Source organism: Pteronotus mesoamericanus, unplaced genomic scaffold, assembly GCF_021234165.1.
Source record: "Pteronotus mesoamericanus isolate MK-2021 breed Mesoamerican mustached bat unplaced genomic scaffold, CSHL_Meso_final scaffold_137, whole genome shotgun sequence".
NCBI classification, from domain to species: domain Eukaryota; kingdom Metazoa; phylum Chordata; class Mammalia; order Chiroptera; family Mormoopidae; genus Pteronotus; species Pteronotus mesoamericanus.
Genome location: NW_026555306.1, coordinates 3,327,398 through 3,349,010, shown reverse-complemented (window position 1 = coordinate 3,349,010; position 21,613 = coordinate 3,327,398). Strand labels below are relative to the sequence as shown.

The following is a 21,613-nucleotide window of genomic DNA, read 5'->3' as shown; positions in this document are numbered from 1 at the left end:
GAAAAACTTTTGCCCTTTTAACATACTGAAATAGAACCAAATAAATTCTGTATTAGCTTACTTTTGGTATTTAGATTCATTTACCTAACCAAATTCATTATTAAGCTTATCTATATAATTTCAAGATCTCTTTATAAACCTTCTTAACTAATATAAAGCACCTGCAGCTTACACAGTCCTTTTGCTTTGTTCCTCCTTAAGTCGTTGAGAAATAACCAACTTAAGAACAAATTCTTTTCTTCATTTTTCTTCAGCAAATATTTTCATACTTTGTACCTTTTATTGCCCAACCATATATAACGTGGGAGTTCCAAACTGGCCAGCTACACTGCACTCGTGTTTGTGATATTCTGGAAAAAACCACCTGGAGGACCAGCAGAGCGAGCATGCTGTGGACATGCTGTTTTTACTCCCGTTATGGAGGCGTCTGCCGATGGTGGCAGATCGTTGCAAGAAGGAGCAAACCCTGCCTCCCGCCTTGGTGCTACTTATAGGCCTAGGGAGAGAGCAGTGGCCACGGAGAGGAAGCCACAGTGGCCTGTGAGAATGCTACAGCGTTCTGATAAACACAGGGGCCTTCAGAAAGCTATGAGATACAGGCTGTTTTCCTTGCTCCTAGTGCTCCAGGTTAGGCAGCCACCTGTTCTCTGAGGTGAAGGAGCCATGTCTCGAGCCACCCCACACACCACGCCAACATTGCCCCTCCGCCTCACAACTTTTGCCTTAGTCTTTTCTGACAGGGAGTCCCTGGGTGGTGAGAGCACTGGCGCGTTGAATCTACCTACTACAAATACAGTACAGGCTACACCCCAAGAGGAGCAGAAAAGGGCAGGGGACGAGGATGCCGAGGAGGACATGCCTTTTGTCTTTCCCCAACCAGACAATGCCCAAGATTTTGACAGAGAGACCAGGTCCCTGCCTGCGTAGGGCATTGAAGTCTCTCCCTGCCTGATGGAAGGGAGACAAGAGAATAGGATCTGAAACTGGAACAGAGAGGCTGTTAGCTGATTCTTCCAAGGCGGGGTAGGCTGGAATCCCCGAAGCATCCGCGCCTTGATAGGGAGTTATTGTATCCAGCTCAGCCATCTAATCATGACAACAAGTCCATTCAGCCAAACAACTGAGTCTCATTTCAGGAGATGAGGATGCAGACGGGCATCTACAGTGAGCGCTCTGTTGTGTAAACAAAAGCATTCTTTAGATTGGCAAATATATTTCATAACTTGTAGACACTCAGGCTCCTACATTGGTAAACATGTATTTACAATTTTAAGAGACATATTTCTAATAAAGAATAAAACATTGATTAACAGCCTCAAACTTATTTTCTACCTTCTTTGTAATAAAAAGTTAAAAGTAGGTGAACTTAAGACTTGCCTAGTAATTAATGTTTTGGTATTTTGTGTTAACAACTTTAGAAGATACAAGCCAAACTTAAACCAGCTTTAATGTCAACTATTCTCCCAGACCACAGGATCATGAAAAAATTTTTTGAGGTAGTTCTTTATTCTTTACTGTACACACAAAGAGTATTATTAATGATTGTAGAGAAAACAAGATTTTTCCCCCTTTTTATTTGTTCTTGACAACTTTATGGAGGCTGGGGAACAGGGATGTGGGGGAGCTATCAGGCTTGGGGGGATTTCAGCTGCTTCAGTTTTAAAAATTACCAGATTCTTTCTCTTATATTGTGAGGAAGGACTGTTTCTTCAGAAACCTGCACAGGGTTTGGGGTGTTTTCAGAGACTCATTATATATTTTTATTCTAATTCCCCAGAGGAAGATTTGTTAAGACTCTCAATGAAAGATTTAAAGGCCATGAATTAGTTGTGGAAACAAAGAAAGTGTTGGCCTAATTTAAGAAATTACACATGTAACATCCTAAAAATTGTTCATATGGGAAAAAGAAAAACCTGGTAACAGAAGATGAGATGTGTCATGACAGGAATGAGGTTGTCAAAACTGGTGTGATAAATGCTTTAGATAGAGGGCCATGAGTTACAGAACAAGTAGGGAAATGTGCTGTGGATGTCCTCAGGGTGTCCTTACCAACGACCCGGGCTAGATGCCCTGGGGACAGATTGACCCCACCCAGACAGGGGACTCAACCCCACACTGGCAGAGAAAGAAATACAAAGAGAGAGGGCATGGTAGTCCCGTGGATATGTCTGCCTCATGCCCTGAAATTGGTTTTCCCCTCAACCGGGATGTTAGCTAGATATCCTGGCGATGGATTTATTCCACTCACACAGGAGAATCAGTTCCAGAATGGCAGAGGAATACAAATAAAAGCGCACTTGCCGTGTGGATGTGTCTGCCATGCATCCTAAACTCCACGCAGGCCAACAAAAGTGTGTGGTACGGTACGGGATCCCTTCGGACATTGGGGGGTGATCAGCTCCTGTTCTTTGGACTCCATCACCCAGGTGTCACCTGAGGATGGTCATGTATTCAGATGACTCCATGTCCAGAGGCCAGCCTTACCTTCAGTCTCAGCATTGACAAGGCACATTTTTGGCAGAGGACTTGCTCTGCAGCTAACAGGTAGTTTTCCTCCACAATGAGGATGAGAAGAGACAGGAGAATGAATTAGAGAGAGAGGAGAGGAGAGGAGAGGAGAGGACAGGAGGGAAGGGAAGAGAAGAGAAGGGAATGGAAGGGAATGGAAGAGAAGTATTTCAGGCTACCATGAAATTATTTCTACAAAGTGTGATCCTTCTTTATTCATTAAAATTTGAGGGGGAAAAAGTGAGTTGAGAAAGATATAGTAAGGTGTGAGAAGACAAATTTAGAATTGTGGAAAAATAGCCATGACATTACATTTCATTGCTTTAATAATCATTTACTAATTATCTCACTGCTTCAGAGGCTGAACTAGGTGTGTGTTATACAGCAGTGATTGAAGAAATGCGATCACAGCCAGGGTTGTTCAAAGGGTTTATTGAAGGAACAGCCAACAATTCAAAAAGAAGATGTTCCAATGTATAATAGTTAGCTGATAGGTTATGTGGAAACATAAATTGACCAGCACTCAGGAAAAGAGATTTCATTTAATGGGAAAGATGTTTCATGGACAAGAAAATGCTGTACAGTCTTCCCATGCCAGTAGTTTGCTGACAGTGTCAGACCTCACTCCTATGATCATTGTGCCAGTTTCAGGCTGCTGGAGATTATGTTCATGTACAAGTGATTTCTATAATTTCTGGTTTTTAGATTTTTTTCAACCCTGTTACATAGTTCAATTTTTTTTCAAATTTTGGTTTATATTTCAGTGTCATATTTGCTCTGAAATTTTAAATGGGAAATGCTTCTTACCTCACTATAATTGAATTTAATGTTTATTCCACATATGCATACCCATAATTACTTGTTACTTAGTTCATGTGATTTTTAAAGTTTCTGAGCTATATGTAGGTCATCTATCGTTATAAATATGTGCTTCTGTTACCCTAACTATAATGTATAAATATGTTTGTAATCTGAAACTTTGAGAATGCCTGAGATATCATCTCACCTGATGTCTTAAATATGTCGGTAAAAACAAATTCTTTTTCACTACGATAAATGCAAATGCATTTACACTTTAACAAAAACACCAATAAGTGTCAGAAATCAGCTCTCCCACTTGAAAAATTGATTTATCTTAATTGATGTTCAAATTGTAACTGAACAATAGAATTCCATTTTAATGTTTATATTATTCATCGTAAGTTCTTTTTTCTTTCACACGCTTGTCCTAGTCTTGTGTTATATTTGTCACATACATATATGATGGTGTAAGTAGGGCATTTGCGTATTTTCAGGACTCTAATGCAGGCATAACTCTTCTATTATGACCCGCTCTGTTGGGCTCACAGGTAATTTGTTTTTATTAACGCGGACTCAAGCCCCTTCACCAGGAAAAGATGATGACTCTCTTTAGCCATTTTCAAGAAGTGTCCTTCGTGGGGACCTGGCATTTCACAGCGCCCTTAGCAACGGATCTTGGTCTTCGCAACTGTAGTGATGTGGGAGAACCCCTCATCGCCGCCTTGGGGTCTCACAATACCGTGCTTGGAATACGGCCAGGCCTACCGGAAGAGAGGTCAAAAAAAGGCATTTCCGTTGGGACCCAGCTGCAGGGGCGGGACTTCCGGCGTCCTCCTAGCGGCGGACGTTGGCCGCAGCCAGGATATTCTCAGTTGCGTGCTCAGAAGGTACAATTCGCTGGGTGCTGGTGGAGATGCCCGGGCGGAGAAGGCGCCGGAGTCGTGGTCCACCCAGCACACACGAGAGTAAGAAGCTGGGCGACGCTGCTCGGGTGACCCGCGCCAGGGCCGGGACAGGGGTAGCCATGCCGGGCGCGGCCTCCCGTCCCGCCGCTACCGCCCGGCGAGCTCAAGGTCCGTTGGCGGCCTCGCTGAGACACCCGGCTGAGGTAAGCGCACGTCCCCTCGCACCTCCAGCCTCCTCAACCGCCTCACCACACCGAGCCCCACGTCGCGCGTGCGGGCGCCCTGCAGCCCAAGCTTCTCGGGTGGTACGAGACGAAGGCTCATTGGAGAGAGGAGTGTTGTGGTTTCTGAGGAAACAGCGAGGACAGTGCAGAGTGGACAGGGATTACTCGTATCTGAAATTCCCAAGCGTGTCTGGGTGGTGACCACTGAGGCAAAGCACAACGGGCAGGCAGGGAGGACTTCAGGGCTCATCTTTCGGGGCTTTGCCGGGCTGTGGGATCCATCAGAAAACGGGTTGTGCGGGATGCTGCTGGGACATATCAAGCACGCTTTTGCTGCCATACGCCTAGTTCATGGGTGAGTCCAGAGAGGTGCCTGTGCTGTGCGGCAGGGAGGGGCAGAACTGAGGGAGCGAACCTGGGGTCTGAAGAGGTGAAGGAGGCTGCCATTCCACAATGGCGGGCCGTGCTCCGCTAGAGGAAGCGGGAGGTCCTGGGCCCCGGTGTGAGGACAGAAGGGTGAACCGTAAGCTCATATTTGGCTGTGCATTGGAGGCATGATCTGGGAGACGCTGGCAGGAAGGACGGAAACCTGCAGTCGCGGCCCAAGGCTTCGATGACCTTCGCTGCCGTTCCCCACGTTGCTGTTGCTGAACGTGGGAACGGTAATTAATGGGATCGTGATGAGGGAGCAGCCAGCACTGGCATTAGGGCCTGGTGTCCACACTGAACTGGGGAGCCCTGGCGGAAATACAGCGAGGGGAAGATTTGTAGGAAGTAGTATTGTGATTCTCAGATAGACAGCTCTTGATTCATTTGTCTCAATTCTGTCAGATTGGTGTGACCTTTGCGGACATTGCTCTGTACTTCTCCAGGGAAGAATGGCGCCTCCTTGATGAAGCTCACAAACGCCTGTACCTGGATGTGATGCTGGAGAACTTTGAACTGGTATCCTCACTGGGTAATGCCTTCACTGTGCCGGCGGTGTGGACCAGGCTTTGCATTTCCTTATGCCTTCTGTTCTCCAGGGAGTGCTCTCTCCTCATGTGTGGACTGTAAGCACTGCTGGATTTTCCAGTTTCCTGAGTAGCTGCTTTGCTTGGCGGGGCTGACTTGTTTGCACCACTCTTTTCTCCCGCTGCAATCCCAGTACCCGTTGTACTGAACTCACAGGGAAGGATTTGTGGTTTGTAAAGTTGCATGGAGACTAATAAATACCACCTTCATTTGTGAGAAAAAGTATTTTTTCCTATTCCTGTTGGTTATTTGTATATATATTTTGCAGAAAGTAATCTCTACATTTTTGGCTAATGAGTCCTTGAATCCCTTGTATATTTTATATATTAATTCCCTTTACCTACTGGTGCATGGCTTTTTTTCATGTGTTTAATTTTGCTTTGCAGATATTGCATTTTTTTAATTTTTAGAAAATTTTATTAGAATTTCAGTATTTTTGGCACCCCTACATTCAGCAAGTCTAGTGTTACCAGTTTTTCAGCAGGCTCAAATGCTGGTTACGTGTTTAGGGATAAATTATTTTTAATTAAGTTATGTAGAGTTTTGTTGTTTTGTTTTTTTAAGACTAAAGTGTTGCTTTGTTAATAGCCTGCATAAATTTATGTGACTTTTTCTGACCTGATCCCAAAATATCTCCAAGCCATATTTTTATATGGTTTGCAAGTATTTTCTCCCATCCTGAGATTGCCTTTTTTCTTTTTATTATTATTATTTTTATTTTTATATTATATTGATTTCTGTCTTTAGATAGAGAGGAAGGGAGGGTGAAAAACAGCAATGTGAGAGAGACATTTTGATCCTTTGCCTTTCTGTCCTGCCCCTATCGGAGACTGAACCCCCAACCCAGTCACATTCCCTGATGGGTAATCCAACAGGCCACCTTTAGCTTTGAGGGATGATGCCCAACCCACTGAGCCACACTGGTTACGGCTGCCTTTTCATTTCGTTATGTTAAGTGCTGTTCTGTGAAGAAGGCTTTTCATTTGTTTTTGTCTAGGGCATGTTTTTTTAAAAAATGTTTATTTTTAGAGAGAGAGGAAGGGAGGGAAAAGGAAAGAAGAATAACATCGATGTGTGAGAGACAAATCGATCCGTTGCCTCCCGCACACCCCCAGCTGGGGACCCGGATGGCAACCCAGGCACATGCCCTGACTGGGTATCGAACTGGCAACCTTTTGGTACATAGGCCAGCACTCAATCCACTGAGCCACACCAGCCAGGGCCAGACTATTTATATTTGCTTTTTTGCCTGGTGGTGCTTGTCACATTCAGAAGATTATTTCAGATATAAATCTTCGGCCCTGACTACTGTGACTAAGTGGGCTGAGCCTCATCCTGCAAACTGAAAGGTTGCCTGTTGGATTCCAGGTCAGGGCACAGGCCTGCGTGGTAGTGCAGGGCCCCAGTTGTTTGCATGTGGGAGGCAACGGATCTTTTTTCTTTCTCCCATTGACTTTTCTCTCCCTCTCTTTCTCTCTCCCCTTCTTTTGAGAAGAAAAAATAAGTAAAATCTTTTAAAAAATAATTATATAGATTTTTTAAAAAAGCAAATCTGTAAAACTTCTTCTCTAGGTTGTTTGAAGGAGTTTTGCAAACTATTTTTTTCTTATGTGTCTTGCGTATTTTTGTCAAAGATTAGTTGAATGTCAGTGCTTGTGTTTATTTCTGTGTTTTCTGTTCTGTTCTATTGGTCTGTGTTCTGTGTTCATTTTAATAACATGGTTTCGTTGCTGTGGCTTTGTCATAGACAAGTCAGGAAGTGTGATGCCACCAAAATTCGCTTTTGCTATCTGAAATCTTTTGATGTTGTATGCATTTCAAGATTCTTTTTTCTTTTAAAGATTTTATTTATTTATTTTTAGGGAGGGGAAGGAAGGGAGAAAGAGAGGGAGAGGGCATCAATGTGTGGTTGCCTCTCACATGCCCCCAGCTAGGGGCTAGGCCCACAACCCAGGCATGTGCCCTGACTGGAAATCATACAGCAACTCTTTGGTTTGCAGGTCGGCACTCAGTCCACTGAGCCACACCAGTCAAGGTGACTCTTTATTTCTTTATCAAAGGATTTATTGTTAGTTATTAATGTGTAGAAATGGAAGTGAGATTTGTATGCTGATTTTTAATCCTATCATTTTTCTTGACTTATTTATGTATTTCTTTTTTAAATTTTTTTAAAATTTAGTTTTAGAGAGAGGGGAAGGGAGGGAGAAAGTAAGGGAGAGAAACATCAATCGCTTGGTTTCCTCTCGCACCCCCAGTCAGGGACCCAGCCAGCAACCTAGCCATGTTCCCTGACTGGAAACTGAACCCGTGACCCTTCCATTCACAGGACAGTGCTCAATCCACTGAGCCACAGCAGCCAGGGGTCTTCTTTAAATTGGTTCCCTTTGTATTCTCTGGTGGCTCATGGATATTTTTGAAAGTAAATATTTTGGATTCCTTATCAGGCTGTACATTGAAATCCATTTGTTATCAATTATTGGAAAATTATGATATTCTCTTGGTAGTGTCGTTGTTTTTAATATTCCTTTTAATCCTGTATTGATGTCTATTTGGTGAAGCAGTAACTCCTTTCTGTTTTATGGACCAATTCTGGCTAGAGAGATAGATTCGTCTATATGTGGATTTAAAGGTTGGCTAAATCAGTGTTATGTTTCAGTCTTGAAACAAGTCCCAGCAACCTAATCTCCTTGATGCTACATGAGCTGAGGTCAGAATAACAAAACATGTGCAGGGCAACCGTTGCTTTGGCAGCTTTTCTTTTCAATGACAGTTGAGGGTTTTGGAGTCTTTGGTGGCAAATACTGCTGGGGACATACTCATTTTTTGGTTCTTCCTGGACTAGGTTGTAGACAAAGGGATGTGTTTTGGATTTTGTGCCAAGAAATTCTGTAGGGTCCTCTGATTTGTAAATGGTGGGGAGTTCACAGATGTTGTGGGGGCTTCTGTGGTTCTTAAAAACGAAAATTTCCAGCGTGTTTCACAGGACAGTCCACTAAGGTCAACCTGAGCGCAATCACAATAGTTGACAGAGGTAACTGACCCTTGTTTTTGACCCCACCGTCTTCAAATTTGTTTGGTAACCCATCTTCCTAGTCATCCTTTCTGTGTTCTTCTATGTTTTCTGCACTTTGCTTTTCTGCTTGTCTTTTTGCTTGCTTGTTTGTTTGTTTGTTTATTGATTGATTTTAGAGAGACAATGGAAAAGGAGAGAAAGAAAATCTTCACTTTGTTGTTCCAGTTATTTGTGCATTCATTGGTTGCTTCTTGTAATGTGCCTTGACCAGGGATCAAACCCACAATCTTGGCTTATCAGAACAATGCACTAACACAGCAATCCCCAACCTTTTTGGCACCAGGGACCCGTTTACTGGAGGACGAGGAGTGGGGGTGGGGAGATAACCAGGGGGCACAGCTCAAGTAAGCTTCATGCTCATCTGCTGTGGAAGAGGCAGGGAGGAGAAAGGAGGTGAAACTCCGGGGAGTTTCGCTTGCAGCCTGGTTCCTAACTGGTACTGGTCCGCTGCTGGGGTTGGAGACCCCTTTTCTCACCAACTGAGCCACCTGGACAAGGCTAATTTTCTATTTGTCTTAATTAGATTTATATTCCCCTGCTCCATGATTGATTTTGTTTGTGGGTAGCTGCCTTCCAGTTCTGGAAGAAGGGAGAATTCTCCTATTTCTTATTCATCCATCTTGCAGAAGTCACTTACATAGACTTTTTCTCTGTGTTCTCTTGTGCTTTGTTGTTCTGCCATGATGTTGGCCATCCATCTCTTCACTTTTTCCGTTTGAATTTATGCCACCTATTTTCCATGAAATGGCTCCACTATGATTTAAGAGGATGTTTAATTTGTGCATCCCAGGAAAAAGACAACTGTATTCATGCCAGAGTGGGCACAGAGGCTTGTCGCATTTTGGTGAAGGGTAGTTGGAGAGGGGTTGATGCATGGGCTTTGTTAAGGTATAACTAGGAACCCATTTTGTTCATCAGTATTTTGTTATCATTGCCAGTTGCTCACCCCCTTCTACTTATTCTTGTGTATTGTTGACTAAGTGTCAACTATTCAGTTCTGGGTTATCATTTCTACTCCGATTTCCAGTCCACAGATAATCTTCACCTATCTAAACTTTGCTCCTCAACCATTTCTTTTCTTTATAAGATTTTATTTATTTATTTTTGGAGAGGGGAAAGAAAGAGAAGGAGAGAAACATCTGATGTGTGAGAGAGATGTTGATCAGTTGCTTCTCACATGCCCTCAGCTTGGAACCAGGCCTGCAACCCAGGCATGTGCCCTGACTGGGAATCAAACCAGCCACCTTTTGGTTCACAGGCTGGCACTCAATCCATTGAGCCACACTGGCCAGGGCTTCAATCATTTCTATTACAGATGTTTGTTTTGTTATTTTACTGCCCTCTAGCTTTGGTGCATGCTTGCAGACCCTTAGAGTGCACATGCATCATTACATTGACTTTGAACATCATAGACCCTAGTACAATTGATGTTGATGAGTTGGAGCTCATTCAGATAATTCTACATAGCCTTCCATCACCAGCAGGAAAGCTCCTACAGGAAGCCATTTGTGGGAGAATAGTAGTAGACCCTATCTATCTGCTTTCTGTTTCATCCTTTGCTCGTGTCTCTTCCTTGGTGAGGGCACCAACACGGCCGTACTTTTTGGCCACGTAATGTGTAACAGCCATTTCTTCAGTGTGTAACTCAAGAGTCTTGAAAATGACCTCACAGAACATGCCCGGCTGTGACAGATGGCCATATATGATGAAGATATTCCTTCCCTATAAGCTCACCATATACTTCACCAGTGTTTCCTTTCATTCAGGTTGCTGCTGTGGAGCAGAGGATGTGGAAGCACCTGTTGAACAAAACGTTTCTGTAAGAGTGGTACATGCAAAGAATCCCATGGTGGCTTTCTCTTCCCAGCAGAGTCACCCCAGTGAGACTTGTGGGTCAGTGCTGAGACACATTTTCCACTTGACTGAGGAGCAGGAGACACAACACAGCCAGAAACCATTGCAGTTTGGGGCATGTGCAAAACAATTTTACTTCAGTACAAAGTGTCACCAGCACCAGGAGGATCATGTGAGAGAGAAGCCTTTCAGAAGAGGTGAGGACAGGATCCTGCTTACGGAGGGCTGCAATGTCAGTGTGTCCCAGAAGCATTTTACCTGTGGCAAGGTGGGACAGGATGTCCTTACCGAGTTAGAACATCTCCAACAAGAGACTCCTCACACCAGGGACAGGCCAAATGAAATCTCGCCATCTGGAGAGACTACTCAAAGCAGGGAAAATTATTTCACCCACAACGAATGTGAAAGAGCTGTTGGCTGCAGCCACGCGTATGATCAAAACAAGGGTGTCCTTACTGGAAGACAGTGTTTCACGTGTCATGATTGTGGAAAATATTTTTCTGGAATTTCTAGTTTTTGTTATTGTCAGAGAGTTCACGCTGGAGAAAAGCCATATCTGTGCCATGAGTGTGGAAAATCTTTTAAAAAATCAGATCACCTTCGTTGTCACCAGAGAGTTCACACTGGAGAAAGGCCATATCAGTGCAGTGTATGTGGGAAATCTTTTAAAACAAGAAGTAGCCTATGTTGTCATGAGAAGCTTCACAGTGGAGAAAGGTCTTATGAATGTAGTGAATGTGGGAAATCTTTCACCAATAGCACTCGCTTCCATTGTCATCAGAGAGTTCACACTGGAGGAAGGCCCTATCAGTGCAGTGAGTGTGGGAAATCATTTAAAAAACTGAGTCACCTTCGTTGTCATCAGACAGTTCACACTGGAGAAAGGCCCTATCAGTGCAGTGTATGTGGGAAATCTTTTAAAACAAGAAGTAGCCTTTTTTGTCACGAGAAAATTCACAGTGGAGAAAGGTCTTACGAATGTAGTGAATGTGGGAAATCTTTCATCAATAGCACTCTCCTCCATTATCATCAGAGACGTCACACTGGAGAAAGGCCCTATCAGTGCAGTGAATGTGGGAAATCTTTTACCAGAAACCATAACCTTCTTTCTCATCAGAGACGTCACACTGGAGAAAGGCCTTATGAGTGCAATCAGTGTGGGAAGTCTTTCTTCGAAAAGAATGCACTTCATTGTCATCAGAGAGTTCATACTGGAGAAAAGCCTTATGGGTGCAGTGAATGTGGGAGATCTTTCTTCCGAAAAAATGCACTTCATTGTCACAAGAGAGTTCACACTGGAGAAAGGCCTTATGAGTGCAGAGAATGTGGGAAATCATATCGCAGTAGCAATGGCCTTCGTTCTCATAGGAGTTTTCACACAGGAGAAAGGCCTTTTGAGTGCAGTAAATGTGGAAAAGCTTATCGCAGTCACCGTAGCCTGCGTTGTCATCAGAGAGTTCACACAGGAGAGAGGCCTTATGAGTGCAGTGAATGTGGGAAATCTTACCGCAGTAGAACTGGACTTCGTTCTCATCATGGATTTCACAAAGGAGAAAGGCCTTTTGAGTGCAGTAAATGTGGAAAAGCTTATCACAGTTGCCCTAGCCTACTTTATCATCAGAGAGTTCACACAGGAGAAAGGCCTTATGAGTGCAGTGAATGTGCGGAAGGTCTTAGATGTTAGGAAGTATAGAGAATTTTTCATTTATGTTAACAATGACAGGGAATTCTTTCAAGCCTTGTGTGAATCAAATCTTATACAGCCAAGCATCAACAGTGAGGAGGTTCCCCATGATTATCTTTTTATATGTGTAGTGTGTGTCCAGGTTGCACTTTCTTTACCCAGGTCTTTTTCCAGATCCACGTCACTGCATATTTCTGTTGCTGAAGCTATTTCCCCTGTACCACTTATAAGGTTCAGAGAGATTCCATGAGTCACCATGCTTGATGTGCTCAGAGAAGGTTCTCTGGTTTGTTGGAGAAAATTAGGAGTCATTTTAGGTCTTTTTTTCCTTGCCTTTTCACTACATGGCACACTTACGTGACTCAATTTTGGCTCAGGAAGCATCATCTGAATCTAGATGTCAGCTTGTAGGAGGACTCCATTTTTCAGGAACATGCTTTTTTACATACCACTGATAATTTTTGAGTGTCCAAATCACCAGTGGGGAACTGCCAAGCTGATCTCCCTTGGCCTGTAAAATAAGGGAGGACTTTTCCCCAAGTCTTCTTTAATCTTGGCTGTTCTATTTATTGTGTGAGGTAGTTTATGAGCAGTTTTCAGCCCCACAAACATAAAGATATGAACAACTTTTATGCATGTCTCAAACTTTCTCTGCCTCCATGGGGACGGTTTGGTGCAGAGATGAACTCAGCAGTTTTTTCCCAGACCTGCATTCCTGTACATAGTCACCTGGGCCAGACTGTGGGCGCTCTAGTTCTCATGAGAAGCCTCAATGGTGCGAGTTTTCAGAAGACAAGGAGATCATTCCAAAGAAGGGATAGCTATGATAACCTCAATATGTCTGGGAGCAGCATGAATTTTTTTCTTGTAAAGGATGCCAGTATTTTTGCAGGTAATCACCAGCCCAGGTCTTGCAAAGGGCCATGTACCAAATGTCTGCAGTTTCATGGGGGATGGGAAGTTGTAGCACCAGAGAGGTCAGGGGAACTGATTGCAACAGAAATATTGCTCTAACAGGTGCTGAGGCAACTAGATGGAATGTGCATTTTCTCAGCATGCATCCAGAAATGTTTCTGAGAAAAAGACTGCAGGATCAGTGTGTGCACGAATCACAGGATCTGCAGGAATTTTGATCTCTGTTGATTCAGTCATTGTCATTGAATATAAGTAAAAGTTTTTGTGGTCCTGGTCAGGTAGCTCAGTTGGTTAGTATCTTGATATGCCAAGGTTCTGATTTCAGTTCTTGGTAAGGGCACATACAAGAAGCAACAAACAAATGCACACGTAAGTGAACCAACAAATCCAGGTTTCTCTCTCCCTCTCTATCTCCCCTTCAGTACCCTTCCCTCTTTCTAAAGTCAATACAATTTTTTTTTAAAGCTGTGGATTTCTGCCACCTCTCACAAGTTCATGTCAGAGCCACTGGTGCCCTGGTAGAGAGGAAAATGAAAAAGTGAATCTGTACTCAGGGATGTCACTGTTTGACCCAGCCAGCAATCCTGTTGCTTTCAGTGAGTTTTTTATTTTTTGCTTTATTGGCTGTTACTGAGGCAAAGCCTCACCCAGAGCACATGAGTTACATGGATTGAATGTAGAATTGTTAAACCTATTTTCAAAATGAGTTGGATGTACACATTTTAAAACTCTTAAACCACTTTAAAGATGCTCAAATTAGTAAACATTTCAAGTATAATAATTGATCAGTCTTCACTTATGCATGACACTGAAACCATCACCATTGTCATAGTACTGACCATTACTGTCACTGGGAATTTACTTCATGGCCATTTTAATCTCTCCTGCCCTTCATGGCTTGGTAAGTAAACATTGATTTACGTTCCATGTTAAGCGGTAACTTTGCAATTTCTTAATTTTAGATGATACAAATAACATCTCTTCTGCTTTCGTATACATTGCATATATATTTGGAGATTTATTAATGATGTATTAGTAGCTCATCTGTTTTTGCTGAGAAATAATTCTTAAGTATATTTTATTGATTATGCTATCCAAGTTGTCCCATTTTTTTTCTCTATCCCCCTCACCCTGCATCCCCCCCCCCACCAAGCATTCCCACCACCCCTTAGTTCGTGTCCATGGGTCATACATATAAGTTCTTTGGCTGCTCCATTTCCTGTACTATTCTTAACTTGCCACTGTCTATTTTGTACCTACCAATTATGCTTCTTATTCCCTATACCTTTTCCCCCATTCCCCCCACTCCCTCCCTGCTGATAACCCTCCATATGATCTCCATTTCTGTGATTTTGTTCTGGTTCTAGTTGTTTGCTTATTTTGTTGTCTTTGTTTTTTAGGTTCAGTTGTTGATAGTTGTGAGTTTGTTGTCATTTTACTGTTCATAGTTTTGTTCTTAGATAAGTCACTTTAACAATCCATATAATAAAGGCTTGGTGATGATGAACCTCTTTAACTTTACCTTACCTGGGAAGCACTTTATCTGCCCTTCCATTCTGAATGATAGCTTTGCTGGATAGAGTAATCTCAGATGTAGGTCCTTGCCTTTCATTACTTTGAATACTTCTTGCTAGCCCCTTGTTGCCTGCAAGGTTTTTTATTTTTTTGAGAAATCAGCTGATAGTCTTATGGGAACTCCTTTGTAGATAACTAACTCTCTGTTCTCTTGCTGCTTTTAAGATCGCCTCCTTTCATCTTGTGTAACTTAATTATGATGTATCTTGGTGTGTGCCTCCTTGGCTCCCAATTTCTTTGGGACTCTCTGAGGTTCCTGGAAGTCTCTTTCCTTTGCCAGATTGGGGAAATTTTCCTTCATTATTTCAAATAAGTTTTCAATTTCTCGCTCTTCCTCTTCTTCTGGCACCCCTATGATTTGGATGTTGGAACATTTAAAGGTTTCGCGGAGGTTCCTAAGCCTCTCCTCACTGTTTTGAATTCTGTTTTGGTTGAATGTTTATTTCTTCCTTCTGTTCCAAATCATTGATTTGAGTCCTGGTTTCCTTCTCTTCACTGTTGGCTCCCTACATTTCTTCACTTTACTTTTCATAGCCTTCACTTCTTCCCCTATTTTACGTCCATACTAAATCATTTCTGTGAGCATCCTGATTACCAGTGTTTTGAGCACTGCATCTGATGGGTTAGCTATCTCCTCATTGCTGAGTCCTTTTTCTGGAGCTTTGATCTGTTCTTTCATTTGGGCCATATTCTTCGTCTCTGTGCAGCTGTTACGTTGTAAGTGGCGGGCCCTTAGGAATTCACTAGGGCAGGGCAACCCACTCCCCAGTGTTGTGGTGCTGTTTGTAGGGGAGGGTTCAAAGAGGGAACAGTGCTGCTTGCTTGGCTCTTGACAGGCTTTCAGTCACTTCCCACAGGCAAACTGGGCCCTTCTGGGGTTGATTCCCAGGTGGATTGTTTTGTGTACATTCTAGTACCCTGTGGGTCTGTCCAACAGACTGGCCTGTGAGACTGGGAGATTCTCCCGCTGCTGGAACCCTGGATTGTGCAGTCTGTCTCGCTGCCCAGTTGTTCCTCCTGGCTTATCTGCATGTGAATGTGGGATAGCCCAATCTGCCCACTGCCACCTTGCCTGCCAGGTTCACTACCTTGCCACAAGTCTTCTCTGCCCCAGCTGCCCATATCCGCCCCTCCCACCAGTCTGCATGAATGTTTCTTCTTTAACTCCTTGTTTGTCAGACTTCCATAGAGCTTGATTTTCTGGCAGTTCTGTTTTTTTGTTTTTAAATTTGTTGTCCTTTCGGTTGTACGCAGAAGCAAAGCTTATCTATGCCTACATCTTGGCTGGAAGTCAGAAATCCTCTTATCTTCGAAGATAGCACTATGCATTTATCCATTCAGTTTGGCTATTTCTAGTTTTTCACTTTAAAATAAAGCTGGTATAAGTATTTGTTTATAATTCTTTATATAGACATGTTTCATTTACCTTTGTCAGTAACTCAGTGGACAGTCTGAGCCATAGTGCAGGTGAATGAATAACTTAGAGATTAGCAATTTTTGACTTAAACTGACTGTACCAGGAATGTGAGAGAGAGTCCATTCCTCCACATCCTAGAGAATACTTGATCTGGTCAGTCATTTCTTTATTTAACCTTTTTTTTTTAACATTGTACTGCTGTCTCACTGTTGTTTTATAATTATTTTTCTAAAGATTCATGGTGAGCCTTTTCTCAGATGTGTATTTGCTATGTCTGTATCTTTGCTAAATGTCTGATCCTATGTTCTGGCTAATCTGATAAGAATTTTGGCTGTTTTCTATAACAAAAGGACAGAGAAACAACAAAGAGGTATGTTGGAATTTCATTCATTTCTGGCCTGCCTTAATTAAATAAAATTTTTTGTATTGGAATCATGTTTTAATATTTTTTACTCTATACTTTGCACAATGCAATGGACACTTTTCATTTTAACCTCCATTATTAACATTATCAGTTTAAAAAGTCTAGTCATTTGGTAATACAATAACCACTTGTTTTGTAGTGCTGTCCCATTTTTCTGGCCTGTCATGGGGGTTCTTTGGATGGAACAGGTTTCTGAAGGAGACCAGATGACATCAGGATGGGCAGGGTGTTTTGGAATCTGAAAGCTCAGTGCAGAGTAAAATAGGTGGCCAGTGATCAGACTTCCCATGGCCTGGGTCAGGCACCTTGGATTTGAATCCCTGGTGCTCAAATGGTACCCACAGTCAAGTTGTTGCAGGAAGGAACCAATGTGGAACGGGTCCTCAGGCCACCTGTAGTGTGTGGGTTTTTGACTGTGCAGGAAAGATTTCACAACATGAGTCCAGGTGATTTTCAGAGTGTGTTTATAAGGCTGAGGACAGTGGAACATAGGAAGGACTTAGGGTAGAGGAAGTAACAGGAAAGAGCCTAGGTGGCGCTCTCCTTTGGCTCCTTAGAAAGGTTATAAGAAAAGAGAGCCGCGGCAGGGCTGCTTTTAGCTCGCAGGGAAGTCAGAAAAGGGAGTGGTGCGGACAGGTTCAGAGCGTAAGTCGGGTCATGATGCCACTGGCTGCAAGTCTCATGGGGACACATAGTGTTTAGGAGGAAATAAAAAGTTCATGCCGGGGAAGGGGCATGGAGGGTCATCGTAAGACAAACACAGCACAATTCCACTTAGAATAGTGAAATTCATGGAATCAAAGAGTGGAATGGTTGTTGCCAGGGGCTCTGGGGAGAGGGAGTGAGAAGTTGTTAATCAATGGGCGCGCAGTTTCAGGTGAGCAAGATGAACCTGTGCTTCACAAATTAAGCACAGGTGAGCAACGCTGTACCTGTGCTTAACAATACTCTATATTGTACACTAAAAAATGTGTTAAGAGGGTAGATCCCCCAGTCAGTGTTCTTACCACAATAAAATAAAATTGAAAAAAAATATGGGAGCTTGCTGGAAGAGATGCAGACAGAAGGAGAAATGCGGGGAGGGAGGGGCAAAGACATAGAGCTCTGGCTTTTTGTCCCTTCTTCTGGGATACAGAAAGGCCCAGCCTCAGGCCTGGAAACCGAGACAGCGTTGGATAACCCAGAAAAGATGCAAAAGCAGGGAGAGGGCAGACAGCGATGGCAGCGAGAAGGCAGGAAGATCAAACGAGGGAGCTTGATGCCTTGAGGCTGTGAGAGCCGCCCAGCCTCAGCCTTGGAGGATGAGAGGCAGTGTGCAGGGGGACACGGGGACGTGGATAACTGTCCTGTTTCAGGGCACCAGTAACCAAAAGGATGAGTCTAGCAGTGACATGGGCACATCACCATCCAAACCTCTGCACTAAGAGATGTGACCAAACTCTAGCCTGGCTTCCAGAGCATAAGGCTGTGTCCTGGGATGACTCCAGCCATCCCCCCACCACCCATTCAGATGCCCTCCTGAGAAAGCTCAAGGCTGCCAGGGTGGTTTACTATTTGTTCTAAACACCTGATGACAGACCCCTGGCCTCCTTTTCTTAGCACATTTATTAAAAGGGGCTTGTGATAAGTGTGCAACTCATCAATGATCTATTAGCCATATAATCCCTAGCATACTCTGACTTTCCAGTTCTGGTGAACAAAATGTGTGCAAATGTATTTCTACCTGTAGTTACCATGGTGCCCCCATAGACCATTTGTTGTTCCCCGGAAAAATCCTCCGTTCTCCTGAGAGGGCTTGCATTCAGTGAGTCACGTGTCTATTGATAGAAACAGCCCTGATGTAATTGATTCTGTTGTAGTTCACGGTGCTCCTACATTTGCCAAGTTTTGGGCTTTTTTTAAAGATTTTGTTTATTTTCAGAGAGAAGGGAAGGGAGGGAGATAGGAGGAAGAGAAACAGCAATGTGTGGTGCCTTTCACACCCCCCCCACTCAAGGGCTGGCCTGCAACCCAGGCATGTGCCCTGACTGGGAATCGAACCAGCAGCCCTTTGGTTTGCAGGCTGGAACTCAATCCACTGAGCCACATCAGCCAGGGCTACATTTGCCAAGTTTAATTGTTTGCTGTGGTGAAGATGTGTCACCTGAGATTAGATGATGTGCAACCAAAAAGTTTGTTATTTTCTCCTATTTTCATAGAATTGTATTAAGACTAATTTCAGTGCTAAATAAACTGTTTCTTTTGGTTCTGAAAAAAAAGAGCTTGTAATTGTGATATGTGTCTCTTGCAGTTCTGGAGCATCTCTATCAAGGGCCTGAGAGCCTCCATTGAAATGCAATCATGAAAAAGGATAGGGCATAATATTGTGATAACTTTGCATGGTAATAGATGGTTACTAGACTTAGTGTGGTGATCACAACATTGTATAAATGTCAAATCATTATATCGTACACTTCAAGCTAACACTGTATGCCAACTGTACTTTTTAAAAAATTTTTTTTAAAGAAGAGAAGGCCAGATGGCATCCTAACTTCCCTAAGTGCCAGTTGACAAACACAGCTGGCCTCACATATTTACACTCGCCAACCCTTTGAATTTTTTTGTGTTTTGACTCCACTGCTGCTGCCCCACCCCAGTGCCCCTCCCTGATTATGCCTCTAAAATGCCCACTCAACCTCTTCCCAGATCAAAATGGAGCTCAGTTCTTTCCCCAGCTCTCATCCTCTACTGAATAAAATCTGTTTTTGCTTCTTTCACTAACATCTGGCTGTGTCTATCTTTGTCACCTGGTGCCTCCACTGGATCTTGGTCACAGCCGTCACTGGACATCCGGACCTCACAGCCCACACAGTGACCTCTGTCTCATCTCCAGTCAGCCGGGTCGCATGGTTACCCAGAGGTGAGTCTCACTCAGAACCCAGTGCTCTGGGCAGATGTCCTTTGAAGCACAGTGAGAACAGATTGTGATTTTTTTTATTTTATTTATTTATTTATTTTTTTTTGGTTACGGCTCTGAGCGTGCTCTCTGCAGCTGGGTTAGAGTCCCAGGCTTCTTTGGAAGGTGCCTCCTGGCCTGGACGTCTTCCTCCTGCCTCTCCGTGAGGTCTCTGTCCTCTCCCCTGGATCCTGCTTCTCCCCTGGGACTGTCCTGTCAGCTGAAATTCCTCCCCCTCCAACCCCTGCTGACTCCACGCCCCATTCTGAGCTCCTAATGTCATTTTCTTTTCCTCGGTGAAATTTTTACCAAAGACATTACTGAATTGCAACGGCCCTTAGGGCTCCTGGGCTATCCCCAAACTAGTCCCACTCGGAGGAGCCGTAACGCAGAAAAGCGCAAAAATCTGTGACATGAACTAGACAGCGTATTTCACCTGCTGTGAAGAGGCTGAAAAACAGCAAAATAATTCAAACCTCACTCAAACTGTTGAGGCACTTTTTCTGTTTAATCCTTACCCAAAGATACGTTTATTGATTTTAGAGAAATGGGAAGAGAGAGAGAGAAACATAGATGTGGGAGAGAAACATCCATTGGTTGCCTCCCCTGCACACCCTGACCGGGGATCGAACCCACAACCCTTTGGTGTATGGGATGATGCCCCAACCACCTGGGCAACCTGGCCAGGGCAAACCACTGAAGCTCTTAAGCGATGTCTTCAGAAATATTTTTCTGTTCAAGTAAACCCCACAGCCACCCCACATGCTTCTCCCAGATCTGCCCTGCATTCTTCTGTCCCCAAGTACCCTCTGCCGATGACAGTCCCAGCCCCTCAACTCTGTGACCCAGAGAATCACTGGGTCCCCATTTCCTGCAGATGAAGCCCAGGCGCGCTTGGCACTGGTTCCCAAGTGACACTCGCAGAAGAAATAGCGCTTCAACCTTGGTCTGGTCCGAATTTCATGCACTCACCAAGAACCTGGTTGCCTGTGCCCACCTGTGACACACTCAGCTTCCCAGTTAGGCCTGTTGGCCCTCTGGTCCTCTGCACCTCGGCTCCCAGATGTTCATGGCCAAGACGCTCAGTAGGGGGCAGACTGGCCCAGGAGTCTCCTCTTACTCTGTCTCTGGCTTTGAGTTTATTTCTGTCTCTGTCACTCACTCACAGTCTGTATCCCTCTCCTTTAATCACAGACGTTAGAGCATCCACAGAATGGCATGGATTCTGTGTTGGGAGTTGGGGAGTGAAGGGGAGCATGCGGGGCTCAGAAGAAGGAACTAGCTTATCACAGTGAGGCAGAGGTCCCTGCGGCCCCACCCCCTCCAGCCCTCAGGGTGGCTGCCGCCCTCCCCGCCTCACGTAGGCGCTGCAGCGGCAGGAAGCATGAGGTGGCTCCGGGGCCTTCACCCCACAGAGAGGAACATCTGCCTCCCCAGCCTCACACCTTCCCCACTGGTTGAGAGGAGCCTGAGCCCACAGTAGAGATAGGAAACTCAGGCTGACTGAGGAGACACTGTTTGCTGTGGGCGCGTGGGCATTAGTGTCACAGGTGGGCACAGGTAACCAGGTTCTTGGTGATCGCAGGCAAAAAATTGAACCGAACATACAGAGTTTATAGCAGAAAGTGAGAGAAAGCAGACTTACTAAGCCACACAGAACATGGGAGCAGGCCAACTCCAACAGAGCACAGCAGAGCCTAAGAGGCCTGACCACAGGGGCTAGAGGGCTTTTATTCTTACAAAGTGGGTCTCTCCTGGCTAGATTTGGCGGGCTTTTATTGCACACGTACAAGTAGTTATATTACTTTAAAGTTACTGCGCATGTGGTCTCCCTTGATTTCTTTGATTGGCTACTGGGAAGGGGTCCCACCATGCTGATTTATTATAATGCTATTATAATGAAGCAGGGGTCAGGTAGCATCTTTTGTGCAGGTGCATTCCTGATGCACTGGGATTCAGTCCTTTTCCAGAAAGCGGGAACTACCAGTCTTAGAACAGGGTCTCAGTTCTTTATCAATGTTCTTTATCTCAGCACTGGGGCACCTCTGGAGTTTTCTCCTTCCTGACTACCTCCTGCCTCAGTAGGAGAGGAGAGAGACGATCCTCTGCAACCATTTCTCAGCAAGTTGCCTCAGAACATCGGGGAAGAACACATTTAACCTCAACAGACATTAAGATATGTTTTTATTGTTTGAAAACCATGTCAACCACCCATCCCTCCTCATACCTTAGAATGTGTCCTTGTATGCAGAGGCTTTTAGCTCTCAGGAGGATGGCCTGGTTG

General features: G+C 44.1%; 1 protein-coding gene across 5 annotated transcripts; it reads left to right on the top strand.

Moving 5' to 3' along the window:
• The first annotated feature begins 4,184 nt into the window (after positions 1-4,184).
• On the top strand, positions 4,185-16,369 carry LOC129082872 (zinc finger protein 883-like). 5 transcript variants are annotated; one of them, XM_054588632.1, is made up of 3 exons: positions 4,185-4,417; positions 5,311-5,490; positions 10,292-16,369. In XM_054588632.1, exons 2-3 carry the CDS (start codon positions 5,400-5,402, stop codon positions 12,061-12,063), a joined length of 1,863 nt encoding a protein of 620 aa, XP_054444607.1. In that variant the 5' UTR covers positions 4,185-4,417; positions 5,311-5,399; the 3' UTR covers positions 12,064-16,369. The 5 variants fall into 5 exon arrangements, with proteins under 5 accessions (XP_054444607.1, XP_054444605.1, XP_054444606.1 ...); XM_054588630.1 differs by having other exon boundaries at positions 5,270-5,396; XM_054588631.1 differs by having other exon boundaries at positions 5,270-5,490.
• Positions 16,370-21,613: the final 5,244 nt, after the last annotated feature.